The sequence below is a fragment of the Macaca thibetana genome, chromosome 1 (genome assembly GCF_024542745.1).
Source record: "Macaca thibetana thibetana isolate TM-01 chromosome 1, ASM2454274v1, whole genome shotgun sequence".
NCBI classification, from domain to species: Eukaryota; Metazoa; Chordata; class Mammalia; order Primates; family Cercopithecidae; genus Macaca; species Macaca thibetana.
Genome location: NC_065578.1, coordinates 113,145,601 through 113,164,434, shown reverse-complemented (window position 1 = coordinate 113,164,434; position 18,834 = coordinate 113,145,601). Strand labels below are relative to the sequence as shown.

Here is an 18,834-nt window from a genome sequence, read left to right as displayed (position 1 = left end):
AAAGTGCTGGGATTACAGGCGTGAGCCACCACGCCTGGCCTATTTTGTTTTTTTGATGGCAGCCATCCTAATTAGGTGTGAAGTGGTATCTCATTGTGATTTTGATTTGTATTTTCCTAATGATTAAACACCTTTCTGTGGTCTTATTGGCCATTTGTATATCCTCTTCGGAAAAATATCTCTTTAAGTCCTTTGCCTTCCCCTACCCACCCCCACTTTTTTTTTAGTCAGGGTCTTGCTCTGACATTCAGGCTGGAGTCTAGTGGCACCATCCTGGCTCACTGAAGCCTCAAACTCCTGGGCCTTAAGTGATCCTCCCACCTCAGCTCCTGAGTAGCAGAAACTATAGGTATGCACTACCACACAAAGCTAATTTTTTTTTAACTTTTTTTTTTAAGAGACAAGGTCTCATTATGTTGCCTAGGCTAGTCTCAAACTCCTGGCCTCAAGGAATCCTCCCACCTCAAACTCCCCAGTAGTTGGGACTACAAGTATGAGCCATGGTGCCCAGATTTTGCTCATTTTTAAAATTGAGGCTGTATGCAGTGGCTCACGCCTATACTCCCAGCACTTTGGGAGGCCGAGGTGGGCAGATCACTTGGGGTCAGGAGTTCGAGACCAGCCTGGCCAACATGGTGAAACCTCGTCTCTCCTACAAAGACAAAAATTAGCTGGGTATGGTGGTGTGTACCTGTAATCCCAGCTACTTGGGAGGCTGAGGCAGGAGAATTGCTGGAACCCAGGAGGCAGAGGTTGCAGTGAGCCGAGATCGCACCACTGCACTCCAGCCCAGGTGACAGAGCAAGACTCTGTCCCCCGCCCCGCAAAAAAAAAAAAAAAAAAAAAAAAAAAAAAAAAAATTGAGTTGTTTACATGTTGTTGAGTTTCAGGAGTTCTCTATATATTCTGGATATTGATCCCTTATCAGATATGTGATTTGCAAATATCGCCTTCCATTCAGTCAAAGGGTTGCCTTTTTGCTCTGCTGATTGTGTCCTTTGGTGTGTAAAATTCTTAAATCTCAATGAAGTCCAATTTTCCTATTATTCTTTTGTTGTTTGTGCCTTTGGTGTCCTATCCAAGAAATAATTGCCAAATTCAATGTCATGAAGCTTGCCCATTTTCTTGTAACAGTTTTACATTTTACCTCTTATGTTTAGGTATTTGATCCATTTTTGAGTTAATTTCTGTATGTGCCATAAGGGTCCAACTTCATTCTTTTTTTTTTTTTTTTGAGATGGAGTTTCACTCTTGCTGCCCAGGCTGCAGTGCAATGGCACAATCTTGGCTCACTGCAACCTCCACCTTCTGGGTTCAAGTGATTCTCCTGCCTCAGCCTCCTGAGTAGCTGGGATTACAGGCATGCACCACCATGCCTGGCTAATTTTGTATTTTTAGTAGAGATGAGGTTTCCTCCATTTTTGTCAGGCTGGTCTCGAGCTCCTGACCTTAGGTGATCCACCGCCTCGGCCTCCCAAAGTGCTGGGATTACAGGCGTGAGCCACTGCACCCAGCCTCAACTTCATTCTTTTGCATGTGTGTATTTAGCTTTTCCCAGAATCATTTGTTGAAAACATTCTCCTTTCTCCACTGAATTTTCTTGGCACTTTTGTCAAAAATCAATTGCCCACCATATGTAATTGTGTTTTTCTAAGCTCTTCTATTTCATTGGTCTTTGGTCTATACTATGTCAGTACCACACCGTTTTGATTACTGTCGCTTTGTAGCAGTTTTTGAAATCAGGTAGTGTGTCATTCAACTTTGCTCTTCTTTTTAAAGATTGTTTTGACTATTCAGTGTCCTTTGAAATTCCATGAATTTTATTCTGGTTTTTAAACAAATTATGTAAAAATGCCATTGGGCTTTTGATAAGAATTGCATTGTACCTGTAGATCAGTTTTAGTAGTAATGTTATCTTAACAATAATACATTTTCCACTCCTTGAACAGAGAATGTCTTTTTATTTATATCTTGTTTAATTTCTTTCAGCAAAGCTTTGTAGTTTTCAGTATACAAGTCTTTTGCCTCCTTGGTTAAATCTATTCCTAAGTATTTTATTCTTTTTGGTGCCATTATAAATATAACTGTTTCCTTAATGTTCTTTTCAGATTGTTCATTGCTAATGTATAGAAATGCAACTTGTTTTGTGTGTTCATTTTACATCCTGCAACTTTGTTGAAGTTGTTTATTAGCTCTAGCAGATTTTTTGTGGAACCCCATATATAAAATCATGTCATCTGAGAATAGAGATAATTTTACTTTTTTTTTTTTCCTTTCTGTTTTGGAAACAGAGTCTCACTCTGTCGCCCAGACTGGAATGCAGTGGCGTGATCTCGGCTCACTTCAACCTCTGCCTCCTGGGCTCAAGCAAGTCTCCTGTTTCAGCCTCCCAAATAGCTGGGATTACAGGTGTGCACCACCATGCCCAGCTAATTTTTATATTTTTAGTAGAGACAGGCTTTCACCATGTTGGCCAGGCTGATTTCGAACTCCTGACTTCAAGGGATCCACCCGCCTCAGCCTCCCAAAGTGGTGGGATTACAGGCATGAGCCACCGTGTGCAGCCTTTTTTTTTTCTTCCAATTTGAATGCTTTTTTTTCTTGCCTAAGAACAAAATTACTTTAAAAAATTACTTTGGCTAGAACTTTAGTACCAAGTTGAATAAAAGTGGTAAAAGTTGGCATTCTTGTCTTGTTTTTGATATTAGGGGAAAAGCTTTAAGTCTTTCACCACTGAATATATGTTAGTTATAGGTTTTCATATATGGCCTCTATCATGTTGAGAAAATTTCCTTACATTCCTATTTTAAGTGATTTTAACATGAATTTTGTCAAATGCTTTTTCTGCATCAATTGAGATGTTCAAAATGGATTTTAACATCTCTGAAATGAAGATATATTTTATAATCAATGGTATTTTAAGATTCTATGAACCACAATAACACATTTCATAATAATTGCTATAAAAAATAAGGATTGCGAGGCTGAGGTGAGAGGAGCACTTGAACCCAGGAGGTCGAGACTGCAGTGAGCCATGTTTGTGCCACTGCATTCCAGACTGGACAACAGAACAAGACCCTAACTTAATTAAAAAAAAAAGATTGAAGCCAGGCACTGTGATACACACGTGCATGGTCCCAGCTACCTGGGAGGCTGAGGTAGGATGACTCCTTGAGCCCAGGAGTTTGAGGCCAGACTGGGCAATATAGCGAGGCCCTGTCTCTTAAAAAAGAAGATTGAGCATGGCTGGACAGGCGCAGAAGTGTGATTTTAGGTTGGGTGGTCAGGGAAGGTTTCCTTATGCAGATGACAGTTAAGCAGAGATCTAATTATTTAGAAGGAGACAGCCATGCAAAATTTGGAGCAAAAATATATTCATCAGGAGGAATAGTAAGTGTAAAAGCCTTGACTTGGAAGTAAGTTTGGCATGCTAAAGTAATGGCAAGAAACACAGTATATCTAGAGCATAGTGAGGAGGAAAAGAGTAGAACAAGATGAAATAGGTCCAGAGTACCTATAAAGGGCTGAGATGCTGAAATTTCTAAAGGCAGAGTGTTTTTGAGACTAAAGTTACTCACCAAAGAACATTTTTAAAACTCCCACATTTGCAAAGATGATATACACAAATCCTTTCTAGTTTCTATGACACTATTAATCCTTTATTCTGGCCATCTCAGTATATGAACGAGTTCTTGCTGAGTTCAATATTTTGGAAGCTAATCTAACCCTTTCATGAATTATTTTAAATCTTTGCATTTCCTGAAAAATTACTTTTCAGCCTTCTAAATATTAAAATATCTTATTGACATTGCTTCACTGAAAACCAGCCTTTGACTTATTTCTTTTAAAGAGTCAAGCAAAGTATTGTATTCCTGAGCAAAATCACACTCTCCAAGCAGACTCTTATTCTCCTAACTTACCAAAAAGGTGAGTACAATTTTATATATCTAAACGTTGACTAAATGTGTCTGGGAGATGAATCTCATGCTTATACATCATTGTGATGCTAGGAAGAGGCCTATTTGGGGTATGGTGTCATTATTACGCTTTCTTTTTGTTTTAGTACCATAAAAGCAGCAAAAATGATGAACCAACAAAGGACAAAAATGGAAAACACAGAATCTTCTTCCTTTGACTTTAGGACTTCTGAAATAAGTGCAAAGGAAGAGCTAGTTTTGCACCCTGCTAAATCAAGCACTTCTTTTGACTTTCTGGAGCTAAATTACGGTTTTGACAAAAATGCTGATACAACCATGAAACGGCAGACAAAGGCATTTCCAACAGTTGGGGAACCTCTTCAGAAGCATCAAAGTTTGGATTTGGGCTCTCTTTTGTTTGAGGCATGTTCTAATTCTAAACCTGTAAATGCAGCAGGAAGATATTTTGATTCAAAGGTGCCAATAACACGGACCAAATCAACTCCTTTTGAATTGATACAGCAGAGAGAAACCAAGGAGGTGGACAGCAAGGAAAACTTTTCTTATTTGGAATCTGAACCACATGATTCTTCTTTTGTAGAGATGCAGTCTCAAAAACTAATGCATGTTTCTTCAGCAGAACTGAATTATTCACTGCCGTATGACTCTAAACACCAAATATGTAATGCCTCTAATGTGAAGCACCATGACTCTGGTGCTCTTGATGTATGTTCTTACATACCTTTAGTGGAAGATCCTTATTTTTCATCATGGCCTCCAAGTGGTACCGGTTCTAAGATGTCTCTTGATTTACCTGAGAAGCAAGATGGAACTGTTTTTCCTTCTTCTTTGTTGCCAACATCCTCTACATCCCTCTCCTCTTATTACAATTCACATGATTCTTTATCACTGAATTCTCCAACCAATATTTCCCCACTATTGAACCAAGAGTCTGCTGTACTAGGTAAGTTATTTTTTAAAGTTTGCATAGAATTTTAGGTTTCACTTTGTTTCTATAGAATATTTGGTTTCTTCTCATCTTCCCTCTTCTCTGCTTCTTCTCTTTCTTCCTTTTTTGAGATGGAGTCTTGCTCTGTCTCCAGGCTGGAGTGCAGTGGTGCGATCTTGGCTCACTGCAACCTCTGCCTCCTGGGTTCAAGCAATTCTCCTGCCTCAGCCTCCCGAGTAGCTGGGATTACAGGCGTGCACCACCACGCCCAGCTAATTTTTGTATTTTTAGTAGAGATGGGTTTTCACCATGTTGGCCAGGATGGTCTCGATCTCTTGACTTCGTGATCCCCCTGCCTTGGCCTCCAACAAGCTGAGGTTGCAGGCGTGAGCCACTATGCCTGGCCTACTTCCTTCTCTTTCTTCTTCCCGCTACTCCTCAAATAAATACATCCCAGGAGTGTTTTAATGCTGTAATAAGTTGAAAATAGCAACATCAAACATATAATATTCCATGAAACAGGCAGCAATGGAGGCAGTCAAGATCTGGTACAGGATCTGTACTAGCAGGTGTACTTCTAAAGAAGGCACGCCTCATTCCTAGAAATGTATATCAAAGGCCCACAATATACGGTTTTTCAAAAATATTTTTTGAAACAGAATCTCACTATGTTGCTCATGCTGGAGTGCAGTGGTGTGAACATTGCTCATTGCAGCCTTGATGTCCTGGGCTCAACCGATCCTCCCACCTCAGCTTCCCAAGCAGCTGGGACCACAGGGACATGCCACCATGCCCGGCAAATTTTTTTAGAAATGGGGTCTTGCTATGTTGCCCAGACTAGTCTCAAAAATCTGGCCTCAAGCAATCCTCCCACCTTGGCCTCCCAAAGTGCTGGGATTACAGGTGCAAGTCACCACACCTAGCTTCAGAATTTACTCTTAACATATAGAAGCAGCTTCCAAAAGAAGAGCAGAAAAAAATGTGATCAATAGCACTCAGAATTTTTGTTGCACAATTATGTGGCTAAAATGAGTTGAACATATTGCTAAAAACTGAATTATCTTCCTGTGGGAGTTGGAAGGGGAGAACTTGATTTCTTGCTCTTTTGTAGTAATTTAGTAGATGAGAATACATGTTTATATTTTGTGTAAAAATTTTATCTTATGTATACCTTTACTTTCATGTTTTACCTTTTATAATTTTGTATTTTTGCATATCATGCATATTGTTCTGTTTTACTGATTAGTTTGAAAATAGAAATGAGCATCCTGTTAGAGATGATGACAATAATTTGATGTGGAAGATGATGAGGGAAAGCAAAGAACAAGTTTAACTCCCTTAGGTATATCATCAAATAATTTATAAAGCACATTCTACATAGACAGGAGGTGGAGAAAACTTTTGCTCTATAACATTATTTATTGTAGAGTTTCTTCATAAATAGTTGTGTAAGATCATTTGTGGCTTTGCTGCAAAAATATCTGGATCTAAGAAGTTCCTTCTGTGATTAGATTATTTTATACATTTTTAACCATTTAAATGTATTTTCTTTTCTTAGATACTCAAAATACCTTAGACTTCTCTAAGCATCTGCATCATTAAAAAACAGAGCGAGACTCCATCTCAAAAAAATAAATAAAAAATAAACCCTTATTTTTCCAAGGATTGTAACAATATCGTCAAGTGCCATCTGGTGGCAGTTTCTTATAATAGCATTTAAAATGTTTAATAACTGGAATGTTTGTATAGAAATACAGAAGACTATCCTATACTATTGTTTTGTAAAATGGAAAAATACCTATATTTTTGGATTTTGTGTAGAATGAAGAGATACTAAAATCTGTATAATTTTACCTAATGTATAACTGAAGCTTTTACATATCAAAGCACTTTATAATGCTTTATTATATAGTCTATATAAAACAAAAGGAGTTATGCGAAAGGTAATTCAAAGCTTCCAAAATTAATGTAATATTTTATGTTAACTGATATACCATGACTCAATCCAAATACTTGTGAGCTTTTATTTATTTATTATTATTTTTTGAGACGGAGTCTCCTGCTGTCGCCCAGGCTGGAATGCAGTGGTGCAATCTCGTCTCACTGCAAGCTCCACCTCCCAGGTTCACAGCATTCTCCTGCCTCAGCCTCCTGAGTAGCTGGGACTACAGGCGCCTGCCACTGCGCCCACCACCATGCCCGGCTAATGTTTTGTATTTTTAGTAGAGACGGGGTTTCACCGTGTTAGCCAGGATGGTCTCGATCTCCTGACTTTGTGATCTGCCCGCCTTGACCTTCCAAAGTGCTCGGACTACAGGCCTGAATCACCACACCCAGCCCTACTTTTGAGCTTTTAAAACAAACTATAAATGTTAAAGAATAAGCAAAAACCTCGTGGGTTTGTACCTTAAGATAATTCATTTTGCTTTTTCCTCGAATGAACAAGTGCCAACTTTACTGATAATGGTGCTTCAACGGAATTTAAATATAAATTATGGTAAATTTATATTTAATATTAGAATATAAGAATTTCCTTTGGATTGTTCTAATTAACAATTGTTACAATATTTCTGACATTTTGGATAGCAACTGCTCCAAGGATAGATGATGAAATCCCCCCTCCACTTCCTGTACGGACACCTGAATCATTTATTGTGGTTGAGGAAGCTGGTGAGTACAGTCCAGTAAGTACAAAATAAAGTGTGGGTCGGGCATGGTGGCTCATGCCTTTAATTCCAGCACTTTGGGAGGCTGATGTGGGAGCCTTGAGTTGGAGGAGTTCATTGAGGCCAGGAGTTCAAGACTAGCCTGCACAACATGGTGAGACCTCATCTCTAAAAAAAAATTTTTTTTAAATTTAGCAGAGCAATGGCAGCATGCATGTGTAGTCCCAACTACTTGGATGGTGGAGGCGAGATGATCACTTGAGCCCAGGAGTTGGGGGCTGCAGTAAGCTGTGATTGTGCCACTGCACTCCAGTCTGGGTGACAGAGCAAGACCCTGTCTCAAAAAATAAAATGAAGTGTGAATTAACTAGATTACTTCTCAGTTCCTTTCAATGTTTTATGTACTATTTGCTGAACAACATTCGATTTCTAAAAGAATACTACCCCTAAGAACTGAAACATATTCACTTTCTTCCAGGAGAATTCTCACCAAGTATTTCCAAATCCTTATCCTCAGCTGTGAAGGCAAAAATTGGAACATCACTGGAATGGGGTGGAGCATCTGAACCAAAGAAATTTGATGACTCTGTGAGACTTAGACCAAGCAAGGTCAATAATTTTTTAATGACTCTACTCATCTAGATTCAATAGACTACAGTTCTACTCCTTGTATTTTTAACACCCATCATTCAATAAATCCTAAGTACATACTAAATATAAAACAATGTGCTAGAGGATGTTGGGATAAAAAAGATGTATAAGACACAATTCTTGCCTTTAAGAAGCTTCTTGTCTAGTGGTAGAGATATAGGACGTGTACAAATCTTTATTTTTGCCTATATTTATTATAACAAAGCAAATATGATCAATGTCATATGAAAGATAAAGAATTTCAAGTGTGGGAGATGCCTCCAGGTTGGAAGTGATCAAGGAAGATTTAGTGAAAGAGGAAACATTTGAGCTGATTCTTGAAGGATAGTTAAGGCAAAAATAAATGTTTCATACTTAAGTAGGAAGCTTGTTCACTGTAGTCATCTGGTAGGCTGTATCATGTTAGCTGTGATAATATGTTATAGAGAATGACAGGTGTGCATATTACTTAAGATAAACCTTTTGGAATAGTGTCGTTGATGGTAAAGTCAGAGATGGTGGGGGGTTGTGGATTAAATAGAAAATAATTCTTGAAAGTAGACGTGTCCTGCTTCTGGAGGAAAAATAGAAGTGCATCTAAAAATGTTATGCATTTCTATATATTCTGTGAATCAATTATCTTAACATTTGAGAGACTGGAAAAATAATTAAACATTTTAAAGTACCTACAATTGCAATGCTGATAGGTAAATATTCTCTGCCTTTTAAATTATAATTCCAATGTACTAGTAATTATGATTGTCAATAATAACCACATATATTTATCTTAACAACTCCCAGAGGAAAGAACAATAATTCTTTCCAATGTTATGAAGTAACTTCAATTTCAATTTTCAGGGAAATGTTTTAGGTGGGACAGAAATAAGTCAGAAGGGGATCAATTTAGGACTAATTGCCATGGGATATAAAAAATCATCGTAAGAGTGAAGGATGCCATTTCCTAATTCAGCACACTTATGAATTAGGAAAAATAGGGTCTACATTTCATAATTATTTCTACAGCTATCTTAAATATAATTTCAAAAATGCCATTTTTTGCTTTGAGTTTGTATAATTCATACATATATTCTTCTTTCACTTTTCCTTTCTGTTTTTCTTCTAGAGTGTAAAACTCCGAAGTCCTAAATCAGGTAAAAGTTTCTCTTGGCTTTAGATGACATTTAGCCCTAAGATTGGAAGAATGGTTCGTTAAGTTTAGAGTAATTCACCTCAGGAAGTTACTTGGTTCCCATAATAGCTTCCAGTATTTATTGATTTATTTCTGGTTTTCCCGGACTAGAAATTTTGTTAAGAGCAAGGTGAAGACAGGATTTTAGAATTCTGTTCCTTAATATATAACCATTTAAAAATTATTTCAGAGAGAATCTTTTAAAACTTTGCAGCTTTTCCATTATATATATAGATTTTCCCACTGTTAACACTGTGATTCAAAAAATTATTTTTGGCCACTTAGTTCTTTAATTTGCTGTTGCCTTTCCAGTACTTTCCTGAGCTTTGCCGGTTTTATGCATTGAAGAACAAAAACTAATATTTATTGGGCACTTCCAGGTACTTTGTTTACATTATCACAGGTGGTAGTTGCCCTTAACATGTTTATTCATATTGTCATGTTATTCAAATACATATACAGACAATATAAGGGTTAAAAAACATGGGCTTTGCCAGGAGTTTGAGGCTGCAGTGAGCTATAATGGCACCACTGCACCCGGCCTGTATGACAGAGCAAGATGCTGTCTCTAAAAACCATGACAATAGGCCAGGAGCCGTGGCTCACGCCTGTAATCCCAGCACTTTGGGAGGCTGAGGCTGGCGGATCACGTGGTCAGGAGATTGAGACCATCCTGGCCAACATGGTGAAACCCCATCTCTACTAAAAATACAAAAATTAGCTGGGCTTGGTGGCACGCGCCTGTAGTCCCAGCTACTCGGGGGGCTGAGGCAGGAGAATCGCTTGAACCTGGGAGGCGGAGGTTGCACTGAGCCGAGATCACGCCACTGCACTCCAGCCTGGGTGACAGAGTGAGACTCCATCTCAAAAACAAAGCAAAACAAAACAAAACATGACAACAAAAACATGGGCTTTAAAGTCAGATAGGCTTTAAGTCAAATCCCCAGTCTACGAACTATCAACATGCATAAAGTTGGTTAAATTACATACTTTCTCCATCTATTTTTCTCATTTATAAAAGGAGAATAGAATCCCTTAGATAATTTTTATGAGGATTAAATACAATAATGTCATAAAGCTTTTAGCCCAGTACTTGTCCAATAAGTCCTCATTAAATATTATCAATTATAATTTTTATTAATCATTAAATGAGCATTTTACTAAGCAACTTCTGTGTACCTTACATGGTGTTAGAATAGGCACGATGTATAAGAGTACTACTTAATGCTTATATTCAAATTCAGTAGATAAGATTAATACTCACATGGAACCACTAAGTGATAATCTGTGTGGTACCCACTGTAATCATCAGCAGTCTGGAAAAACAGGATGGCATTACTGGAGTGGTTAGGAAAGGCTTTGCTGAGTGGAAGAAAGAACTTTAAATAATTTGTATAGACAGAAAGAAAAAAGGAGGGAACTCCAGCAGCAGGGATCAGCCTAACAATGACTCAAAGGTAGAAATGAGCATGATGTGTATGGAGAAATGGTGAGTAGGCTATTTTTTATTGCAATAGATATTCTAGTTTGTGAAATACAGAAAATAAATTTGGGTAAATAAGATGTGAGGCAAGATTCTGAAGGACTTAAAAAAGCCAGTCAGATGAAATACCCAGAATAGACAGATCCATAAAGATAGAAGCAGGTTAGTGATTGCCAGGGGCTGGGAGAAAGAGGAAAATAGGGAGTGATGGCCTTATGGGTGCAGAGTTTCCTTCTAGGGTGATGAAAAATATTCTGGAACTAAACAGTGGTGATGGTTGTACAATACTGTGAATATGCTAAATGTCACTAATGGCAAATCTTATGTGTATTTTACCACATACACCCAAAGTTAGGCAGAGGAATTTAGATTTAATGCAGTAAGTAACAGGCATTATGGGTTCTTTGTCAGGGGAATATTAAGATGAAATGAAAATTTAGGGAAATATTTACTAGAATACTGTTAACGAACAACTTTAGTTTTCAAAATATTCCCTAACAGCAAACTGGAAGATGATGAACTACTTCAGAATAGTTATTAAGTATTTATTAAATGCCTACTGTATGCCAGTTATTTTATTAGGTGCTAGAAATAAGTACTACACTTGTGTGTATTACCCAGCATGTAAGAAATAAGACAATTTATTGATAAGACAAATTCTAAGGACTAAACAAACCTAGTGACCAATGACATGTGAACCTCTCGTACTTTACTGCATTTTCATTTTCAAAAGGAATTAATATAATAATACTCAGCACCATACAATGAGATGCTTATGTCAGTAGAATACCATCTGTATCTTTAGAAATTTACATCATGGGAAAATATGTCCATTATTGAACATCTTCATCATGGAAAATTTCAAACACATTTAAAACCTACCATGATACCATTATCACACCAATAAAGCTAATAATAATTCCTTAATAGTAACTAATATCCAGACTGTTCAGTTTTCAATTGTCTCAAAAATATCTTTTTACAGTTGGTTTATTCAAATATGGATTCAAACAAAATCTAAACATTGCATTTGGTTTACATGTTTGTCTTCTTAAATCTGTCTTTTGAAATCTGTAACAGTTCTCCCTTCTTTTTTTGTATTTTCTTTTTAAATATATAACAGTTCTCCTTTCTATGCTTTTCACACCATTTATTTGTTGAAAAGAGTCAGTCATTTTTCTTAAAAGACTGCTTAACATTCTAGATTTGGCTAATTGTATCATGATGGTTTTATTTAACATGTTCCTCTATCCCAAATATTTCATGCAAAATGGTTGTTAGATCTAGAAGCTTGATTATATGTGGCTTCAGTGTCTTTGGGAGAATACTTCGGAAGTGAGCTATATATTTTTGATGAATCATAGGCTCACTGGCTAATGAGGCAGAAAAACAAAGTTCTTGAGGCTCCAGTCATTTTTCAGATAATATTTTATTTGGTGATTTTTGGTTAAGATTCATTGATTAAAAAATTATACAAAGAGAAAAGGGTGTTGACTTATGACTTTTAATTGATGGATTTCTCTGGTTTGTTATATACTTTCTTATCACAGAACTACATCAAGATCGTTCTTCTCCCCCACCTCCTCTCCCAGAAAGAACTCTAGAGTCCTTCTTTCTTGCCGATGAAGATTGTAAGTGGTAGTACTTTCTCTCAAAAAAATCATAAAAATGAAAATGTTAAAAGATTAACAATAAAGTAGGACCTAAATGAAAAGGTACAAAAATGATTACACAAAAGAAAACATTTTAAAAGCCCATAACATATAGTCAAAATAATGCCTAAAAAAGCCAAGCTAATAATTTACTATATGTAACATGAAGGCTTAAGAAGGTATGCAATGAAACATGTTTTTCTCCTTTTTTTTTTTTTAAGGTATGCAGGCCCAATCTATAGAAACATATTCTACTAGCTGTCCTGACACCATGGAAAATTCAACATCTTCAAAACAGACACTGAAGACTCCTGGAAAAAGTTTCACACGGAGTAAGGTAAAGAAGATAAGAGTTTTGGGAAACATGCCAGAAGCTTTCTCTTACTGCAAGTTTCCCCCCTCCCCAGCATTGAGATGGAAAATTAGATTAAATATCTTTACTAAAACTAATTGTTGATATTATAACAATCAAAATTAATAGAAGGAAACCAAAAAGAAGAAAAAATACAACTTAAAGATTCATTTTTCAGAGACAGAGGACCAGAAAAAATACCTATTGGGTACTATGCTTATTACCTGGGTGACAAAATTATCTGTACAGCAAACCCTTGTGACACACAGTTTACCTATATAACAAACTGGCACACGTACCTGTGAACCTAAAATAAAAATTAAAAAATAAAAATAAAAAGAAATGAAGAAAAAAGAATCCACTTCTCTCTAAGGTTGATTTATAAATGTAAAAGATGCCCAATGAAACTACCAACTTGTTTATTTCTGCAACTATATAAACTGATTTCAAAGTTCATATGGGAGTAGGGGGAAGCAAGAATAGTCAGAAACCTGCAAATAAATAATAAATAAAAATAGTTCAGATAAATGTCTTTCTAAAATAATTTTTAAAGATAAAAATAAATAAAAAGAAAAGCAATAAACGAGTCACCTTAGCAGATATTCAAATATGGTAAGTCCCAGCCTTTGGGAGGCCAAGGCGGGCGGATCACTTGAGCTCAGGATTCAAGACTAGCCTGGGCAACATGGCAAAACCCCGTCTCTATCAAAAATACAAAAAATTAGCTGGGCATAGTGGTGTGCGCCTGTGGTCCCAGCTACTCAGGAGGCTGAGGTGGGAGGATTGGTTGAGCCTGGAAGGTGGAGGCTGCAGAGACTGCACCACTGCACTCCAGCCTGGGTGACAGAGTGAGATGTCATCTCAAAAATATAAATGTAAAAATAAAATGGCATGATATTAGTGTATAAAAAGAAACATATACCAGCAGAGTAAAAGGGAAAGTTCTGAAATAGATCCAAATATATGTAGAAATTTAGTATATAATGAAGGTGGTATCTCAAAATCAGGGGATAAAGATGGATGGTTTAATAACTGTTGTTGGATCAAATAGATAACCACCTGAAAAAAAGCAGGGTCTATTCCTTATATCTATACCAGGATAAATTCTAAATGGCTAAAAGATGAAAATATTAAAAAAAACAAAAACCTAAAAAAAACCTGGAAAGAGTCTTTTATAACCTGGGAGTGTGAATGACCTTTATAACTATGACTCAAAATCCAGAGGCCATAAGAAAAGAGATAGATAAATTCAGCTAAATAAAAGAGAAAATTTATGCATGGCAAAACAATCACCTTAAAAATCTAAAAACAAAGAACAAATTGGAGGAAAAAAAATCTGCAACTGGCACCACAGCCAAAGGGGTTATTACTCTAATATACAAGGAACTGTTAGAAATTCATGGAAAATAACCCCCAAATAAAAATGGGCAAAAATATGGGATCAGATGGTTTGAAGAAAATAAATGAGCGTGGTATGCCCTTTAAACATTTGATATGTTCAATCTCATTCATAATGAAAAAATTATAAATTAAAACCACAATGACATATGGCTTTTCATCTATCAGAATGGTAAATTCCAAAAGTTTGATTGCATTCTCTGTTAGGAAGACTATGGGGAAATAAGCACACTCAATGTTGTTGGTGAGAATGTCAAGTGGTACAACTTCCTTTTAAAATTTTTTTTTAAAAATTAGAGATGGGGTCTCCCTATGTTGCCAACTTCTGGACTCAAGCAATCCTCCTGCCTTGGCCTCCCAAAATGCTGGAATTACAGGTGTGAGCCACTGTACCCAGCCTGCTACAACTTCTATGAAGGGCAATTTAGAAATATCAAAATTACAAATGCATGTATCCTTTACTCAACAATTTCACTAGAAGTGAAATTTATCCTACAAATGTGCTTGCATATACATGAAATAACATGTATACCAAGTATTCATTGCAGCATTATCTGTAAGAGCAGATGACTGGAAACAACATAATTAATAGTGTTAATTGTTAGGGGAACTGATTAAATAAATCATAAATCATGTTATATCCATACAAATGGAATACTGTGCAGCTAAAAAAGAATTAGGACTTTCTCAATATATTTATATATAATTTATTAACTTTTACTTAAAAAGAGGAATATGATACATATGTGTATTTATATATTCATAAGTAACTCTGGAAGGATACTAACTATAGAGGATGAAAAACTAACAGTGGTTATCTACAGGAGGAACATTAGAAACTGAGTAGATTGAAGACAAGGATGGGAGCATTTTTACTAGGATTTCCTGACTTGTAAATAAATCATCTATTTTTAAAAAAATAACTAAAAATGTTACAAATTAAGAATTTATTAAATATCTATTCCAAGGAAGAGCACATTTCTGTTCGGTGTTAGGAAAATAGAAAAGTCATAAAGGATAACTATTTGTCCTTGAAAATAGTATAGTTAATCTGCTGGAACAGAACACCTTTGAGGAACATGAAAATTATCAAGAAGAATAAAATGCCATGAAGCAGATTAAAAACATACATGCTGAAGAAATGTGGAGTAAAGAAGAAATTTGGGTAGGTTCCTTGAAGAGATTAATTAGAGACACCACCATAAAAGTGAGGGAAGGAAGTATGGCTAACAGTATGGAAGGGGGCCTTAGTAAATTGAATATAGAATATGACTGGCAAAAATTCTTGGCTAGAATGAAAATGGCTGTGTATCATGGATATATTCAGAAGCCACTGTGGGTTCTGAAATGGTCCTAATAAAGGAGAGAAGTGGGAATTTCATCCCCTCTACCCCTCTGAGTCCCTTCCTTTCCCTTCTCCCTTCCCTTCCCTTCCTCTCTCTCCCTCTCTCTTTCTGTTTCAGACAGGGTCTTGCTCTGTTGCCCACACTAGAGTACAGTGGCATAAATATGGCTGACTGCAGCCTTGACCTCCTGGGCTCAAGTGATCCTCCTGCATCAGCCTTCCGAGTGGCTGGGAACACAGGTCTGCATCACCATGCCTGGCTTTTTAAAATTTTTGGTAGAGATGGGGTCTCACCATGTTGCCCAGTCTGGTCTTGAACCTCCTGGCCTCAAGGGATCCTCCCACCTGAGCCTCCCAAAGTGCTGGAATTACAGGCATGAGCCACCTTGCCAGCACCCCACCGCTCCCTGTCAATATTCTGATAGCATAATTTAAAAAAACAATTTACTGGCTGGGCGCAGTGGCTCACGCCTGTAATCCCTGCACTTTGGAAGGCCAAGGCAGGTGGATCACGAGACCAGCTTGCCCAATATGGTGAACCCCCGTCTCTACTAAAAATACAAAAAATTAGCCAGGCATGGTGGCACGTGCCTGTAGTCCCAGCTACTCAGGAGGCTGAGGCAGAAGAATCGCTTGAACCCGGGAGGCGGAGGTTGCAGTGAGCTGAGATCACACTACTGCACTCCAGCCTGGGTGACAGAGCAAGACTCCATCTCAACAACAACAACAACAAAATTTATTAATCTTTCATAAAAGACATGTTTTCACTCTGTCGCCCAGGCTGGAAAGCAGTGGTGGTATCAGAGCTCACTGTAACCTTAAACTCCTGGGATCAAGCGGACTTCCTGCCTCAGCCTCCCCAGTAGCTGCTACCACACTCGGCTAATATTTTTTTTTACTTTTTGTAGAGATACGGGGTCTTGCTATGTTGCCCAAGATGGTCCTGAGCTCCTGAGCTCAAACAATCCTCCTGCCTTGGCCTCCCGAAGCACCAGGATTACAAGTGTGAGCCACTGCGCTCAGCCTCTGATAATATTATTTCAAAACACGTAGTGTGATACTTGCATGGGTGATAAAAATAGCAAGATAAAATCAAGTACAGGTTGTGCACTGAATTAAAAATGGCAAGATGGAAAAACAACTTTGTACATTTTCACGGCTATTTTTAAGGAAATTAATTCTTTTCACTTAAGTCTATATTTCTACTTGATTAAAGTATTTCAAATTTCACAGGAAAAAACCTAACATTTTCCTTTTCTTTGCTTTTGTAGAGTTTGAAAATTTTGCGAAACATGAAAAAGAGTAAGTTGGTACTTATGTTTAAAAAGATCATTTTCTCAATATTGTAATTTTTCTTCATATAACCAACCAATATTGTGAAAAGATTAACAAAATTATTCCTAAACAGAGCCTCCCTAAAGTCCTATGAATCAGAACAATCACCCATAGGCCTCTTTTTTCTTTTGTTTGTTTGTTTTTGCTAGGCTTCACGATGCTAATATTGGGCAGGGAGTAGGCGATAAGTCTTCTGTTTAATACATAAGAATAATAATTAGTACAATGGCATTTTAAAAAAATTTAAATATATTTTAAAATTTATTTTTAATAGTAGAGACGGGGTTTCACCATATTGCCCAGCTTGGTCTTGAACTCCTGGGCTCAAGTGATCCTCCTGCCTTGGCCTCCCAAAGTGCTGGGATTACAGGTGTAAGCCACTGCACCTGGCCAATGTTTGGTACTTTCTACCCATCCTGAGATGCTGTCATACAATTGGGTTACTTAAAATTTCTAGCAGTCTAACCTCAGATGTATTTTCTTTGAAAATAGTCACAGCAAACCATATTGTGAAACAAATGTGTTGACTTCATGAAATAAGCAAAACATTGACACATTTCCATTTTTACCAAGTATTAGTAGCAATAAAAGTCTGTTGCTTACTATTTTTGCTATATTGTAATGAAAATAAAATCCGTTGAGTCCTGAAACTGTGGAAAATTATCTTAGAAATCTTATTTACAAATAGAAAATATAAAAAACATGGTGATGGCCGGGTGTGGTGGCTCACACCTGCAATCCTAGCACTTTGGGAGGCCAAGGCAGGTGGATCACCACGTCAGGAGTTCAAGACCAGCCTGGCCAACATAGTGAAACCCCGTCTCTACTAAAAAATACAAAAATTAGCCAGGTATGGTGGCGTGTGCCTATAGTCCCAGCTCCTCGGGAAGCTGAGGCAGGAGAATTGCTTGAACCTGGGAGGCGGAGGTTGCAGTGAGCCAAGATCATGCCACTGCACTCCAGCCTGGGCAACAGAGCAAGACTCTGTCTCAAAAAAAAAAAAAAAAAGAACCATGGTGATATACTTAAAAATTTTTTTGATCCATTTGGTTAATCGGTGAAAGACCAGTTATTTGACATTATACTAGTATTATAGGGAGAGACAAAAAGCACTGAGAAAATCGGATTTCAGGTATAGTCTAAGAAAGAAGGTTTCCTTTTGGGTTTTCATTCTATCTCCCTACCCAAAAGCTCCAGGTTCTTGAGCTAGTTTGATATCATTGCCATCATAGCTGATATCTGACATGAACTCATGATGGCTGAAGTATAGTTGGAAAATGTACCTTTTCTCCTAAAGAGAGTCAAAAGAGAATTTAAACATTTCAAATGGAAATTATGGTAGGAAACAGGGGAAATAAAACAGCCAAGTGCAAAGAAATGAGTGACTTAAATGGTCAACCAAAGATTGGTTTGATCAGCCTAACTCAGAAAATAGTTTTCTTTCTCTAGCTCTAACTCTGCCTAGAATATCAAACAAGAAACAGAAACTTCAGGTAGATTTAGGTTGGCACAACTTTGAAGATATGGTGGAACTTTCAGAGATTGAGTCTTCTTTCTTTTTTTTTTTTTTAAATTTAAAAACCAAGTTCATGTTTTTCTTGTCCCAATAATTATACTATTTATTTATTTATTACATTTTTAAAATTATACTTTAAGTTCTAGGGTACATGTGCACAACGTGCAGGTTTGTTACATGTATATACATGTGCCATGTTGGTGCGCTGCACCCATTAACTCATCATTTACATTAGGTATATCTCCTAATGCTATCCCTCCCCCTACCCCTTCCCCACAATACCACCCAGTGTGTGATGCTTCCCTTCTTGTGTCCAAGTGATCTCATTGTTCAATTCCCATCTATGAGTGAGAACACGCGGTATTTGGTTTTCTGTTCTTGCGATAGTTTGCTGAGAATGAT

The 18,834-nt window shown here is 37.2% G+C and overlaps 1 protein-coding gene and 1 long non-coding RNA gene across 13 annotated transcripts in view; one reads left to right on the top strand and one right to left on the bottom strand.

The window, feature by feature from the left end:
* LOC126930589 (uncharacterized) overlaps positions 1-18,834 on the bottom strand; it is a 41,194-nt gene that overhangs the window by 10,300 nt on the left and 12,060 nt on the right. For 2 of the 4 annotated variants that reach the window (XR_007717636.1, XR_007717635.1), the window contains exons 4-5: positions 10,616-10,667; positions 8,023-8,094 (exon numbers count right to left, since the gene is read on the bottom strand). The exons of the other annotated variants lie outside the window; for them this stretch is intronic. This is a non-coding gene — a long non-coding RNA (uncharacterized LOC126930589). The remainder of the gene's footprint in view (positions 1-8,022; positions 8,095-10,615; positions 10,668-18,834) is intronic. 4 annotated transcript variants of the gene reach the window in all.
* The window catches only part of PTPN22 (protein tyrosine phosphatase non-receptor type 22), a 64,030-nt gene that overhangs the window by 34,350 nt on the left and 10,846 nt on the right, over positions 1-18,834 (top strand). For 5 of the 9 annotated variants that reach the window (XM_050747728.1, XM_050747769.1, XM_050747738.1 and 2 more), the window contains 8 exons: positions 3,851-3,927; positions 4,064-4,881; positions 7,453-7,536; positions 8,011-8,141; positions 9,286-9,313; positions 12,385-12,465; positions 12,708-12,823; positions 16,853-16,883. In XM_050747728.1, the coding sequence (XP_050603685.1) occupies positions 3,851-3,927; positions 4,064-4,881; positions 7,453-7,536; positions 8,011-8,141; positions 9,286-9,313; positions 12,385-12,465; positions 12,708-12,823; positions 16,853-16,883 (1,366 nt within the window). Of the gene's footprint in view, positions 1-3,850; positions 3,928-4,063; positions 4,882-7,452; positions 7,551-8,010; positions 8,142-9,285; positions 9,314-12,384; positions 12,466-12,707; positions 12,824-16,852; positions 16,884-18,834 lie in introns of those variants that run through there. The other 4 variants (XM_050747787.1, XM_050747758.1, XM_050747718.1 and 1 more) reach the window with 3 other exon arrangements.